The 2,380-nt window shown below is 31.9% G+C and overlaps 1 protein-coding gene across 1 annotated transcript; it reads left to right on the forward strand.

The window, feature by feature from the left end:
- The first annotated feature begins 865 nt into the window (after nucleotides 1–865).
- LOC103311662 (zinc finger MYM-type protein 1-like) lies at nucleotides 866–2,032 on the forward strand. The gene has a single exon (XM_008191346.1). It carries the CDS (start codon nucleotides 866–868, stop codon nucleotides 2,030–2,032), a length of 1,167 nt encoding a protein of 388 aa, XP_008189568.1.
- Nucleotides 2,033–2,380: the final 348 nt, after the last annotated feature.

Consider the following 2,380-nt stretch of genomic DNA (forward strand, 5'->3'; position numbering starts at 1 on the left):
TGGATCGTCAATAAACATGGACATGCTCAATGAAGTTACAGCTAATTTTGAAAGGTACCCAAATGATCCAGCTTTGGTTAACGATTCTCAAATAACTAGTGAATATTTGGCATATATGATTTCCATTGGACCATGCCAACCTTTAGCTTCAGATCTTCCAGGTAAATTGTTCCCTAAAAGGAAGCAAAACAATATTGTTCGATCATTTAATGATAATTACTATTACAAAGTATTACCTGATAAGTCAACAGTAAAAAGAACTTGGGTCTCCTATTCACCTTCGGTAGACAGAGTTTTTTGTATTGCCTGTAAACTATTTGGAACAACTAAAGGAAAAACAAATTCACTGTCTAGAGAAGGGACAAATGATTGGCAACATATTTTTACTAGACTTAATGAACACGAATCGTCTATTATTCATTTGAACTCTATTATAAGACATTCCATGTATATTAAGAATAATCGAGTAGATATAAATGATATTAGACTAACTTCAAACAGCAAAGTAGCCGAAAATAGAGAAACAGTAAAAGTTATAATTGAAACAATTCTTTATCTTGCAAAACAAAATATTCCATTTCGAGGACATGATGAGAGGGTCACTTCATTGAATCGAGTAAACTTTTAGCAACTCATTAAGTTGATAGCCCATCATCATCCTATACTCTCTCATCATATGGCAAAAATAGAAAATTCTACAAAAAAAAATCGATTAACCTTCTTATCAAATATTAATCAAAATACTGTAATTCATATCCTCGGTGAAATTGTACGGAAAAATATTTTAAATAGTGTTGCAAAAGCAGGCAAGTTTTCCGTGATCATTGATACAACCACTGATGTTGCTTGTTTAGAACAGTTTTCCATGATTTTACGTTTTGTTGATGAAAGTGGTCAAATTAAAGAAAGACTAGTAGCTTTGGAAGTAGTTGATGATTCATCAGGTCGTGGTATGTTTAATTTATTTTGTAATATTTGTACAAAGTATGGATTAAATTGGAAATCAGATCTAATTGCTCAATCATATGACGGTGCAGCATCTATGCAGGGGCAGTATTCTGGTGTTCGCAGATTGGTACAACAACATAATCCAAGGGCGATTTATGTATGGTGTTTTTCTCACGTATTGAATTTAGTCGTTGTTGATACGTGTGATAGTTGTAGAGAAGTACGGAATTTTTTTGGAACTGTTCAATCTTTAAAAGAATTTATGAGAGCTCGTAAGCGTACTGCCCTTTTTTTAGAGCATCAAAAAAAGTTTTACCCTGATAAGAGACCTTTAAGAATGAAAACTTTTTCCACCACCCGCTGGACTTCACATCATCGGTCACTGTTTGTAATTTTTGAGAAGTTCAAGGCTATTGTTGCAACTCTCGAAGATTTGTCAGAATCAATTGATCGAATGTGTAGTTCAACAGCTAGTAATTTACTTAGGAATGTCACTTCTTTTAGTTTTGTTACTGTTTTGTTTTTAATGAATAAAATTTTTGATATAACTACTCCATTATCAACATATTTACAAACTCCGTCAAATGATTACATTCAAGCATTAACAATGGTTGATATTGCTGAGAAAAGATTATTAAAATTGAGAACACAAGAATCAGTTGTTACTATTTTACAAGAATCTAAAGAGTTTTCAGTTAAAAATGAACTTCATGAAGTAGAATTTCCTGAAATTAGGCAAAGGAAAAGGAAGAGAATGGATGATGAGAATACTTCTGATGAAATTACAAACAGTGCAATAGATTACTTTAGAACAAATGTTTATTTTTTATGTGTTGACCAAATTATGGCATCTTTAACCATACGATTTAAAGATGCTAGAGAAATTCTGAAAGATTTAGCATTTTTATCATACGAGAGATTGTTAAAAGTAAGCAATGGAGATATAGTGCCTAATGATACCTTTGACTCCCTTAAAACCTGGATTCCTGAAATAGATAAAGATTCAATTGCGATAGAATATAGAAATTTTGCTATGAGTTTTGAGAAATTACAATCAGGTATATGTCCAAAAAAACTTACATGATGAAAATATTTTGACTAGTGAGAACACAAGCGATGAAGATGATCCCGATCACACAATAAATAGCGAAATGGATGACGAAGACATATCACGAAATAATTTTAAAAAAATGGCATCTTCTTCTCAAATATTTGAACTTTTGAACTCATTCAAGTTGGCCTCATCATTTCCTAACTTATACATGGCTTACAAATCATTATGCACAATACCAGCTACTTCAGTTTCAAGTGAACGTTCCTTTTCAAAAGTTAAACTTGTTAAGACCCGTTTGCGTTCAACTATTGGTCAAGGTAGATTGGAAAGTTTACTGCTTCTATCTTGTGAAAAAGATCTTTCTGACAATATTAATAT

This window comes from Acyrthosiphon pisum, chromosome X, assembly GCF_005508785.2.
Source record: "Acyrthosiphon pisum isolate AL4f chromosome X, pea_aphid_22Mar2018_4r6ur, whole genome shotgun sequence".
In the NCBI taxonomy this organism is placed as follows: domain Eukaryota; kingdom Metazoa; phylum Arthropoda; class Insecta; order Hemiptera; family Aphididae; genus Acyrthosiphon; species Acyrthosiphon pisum.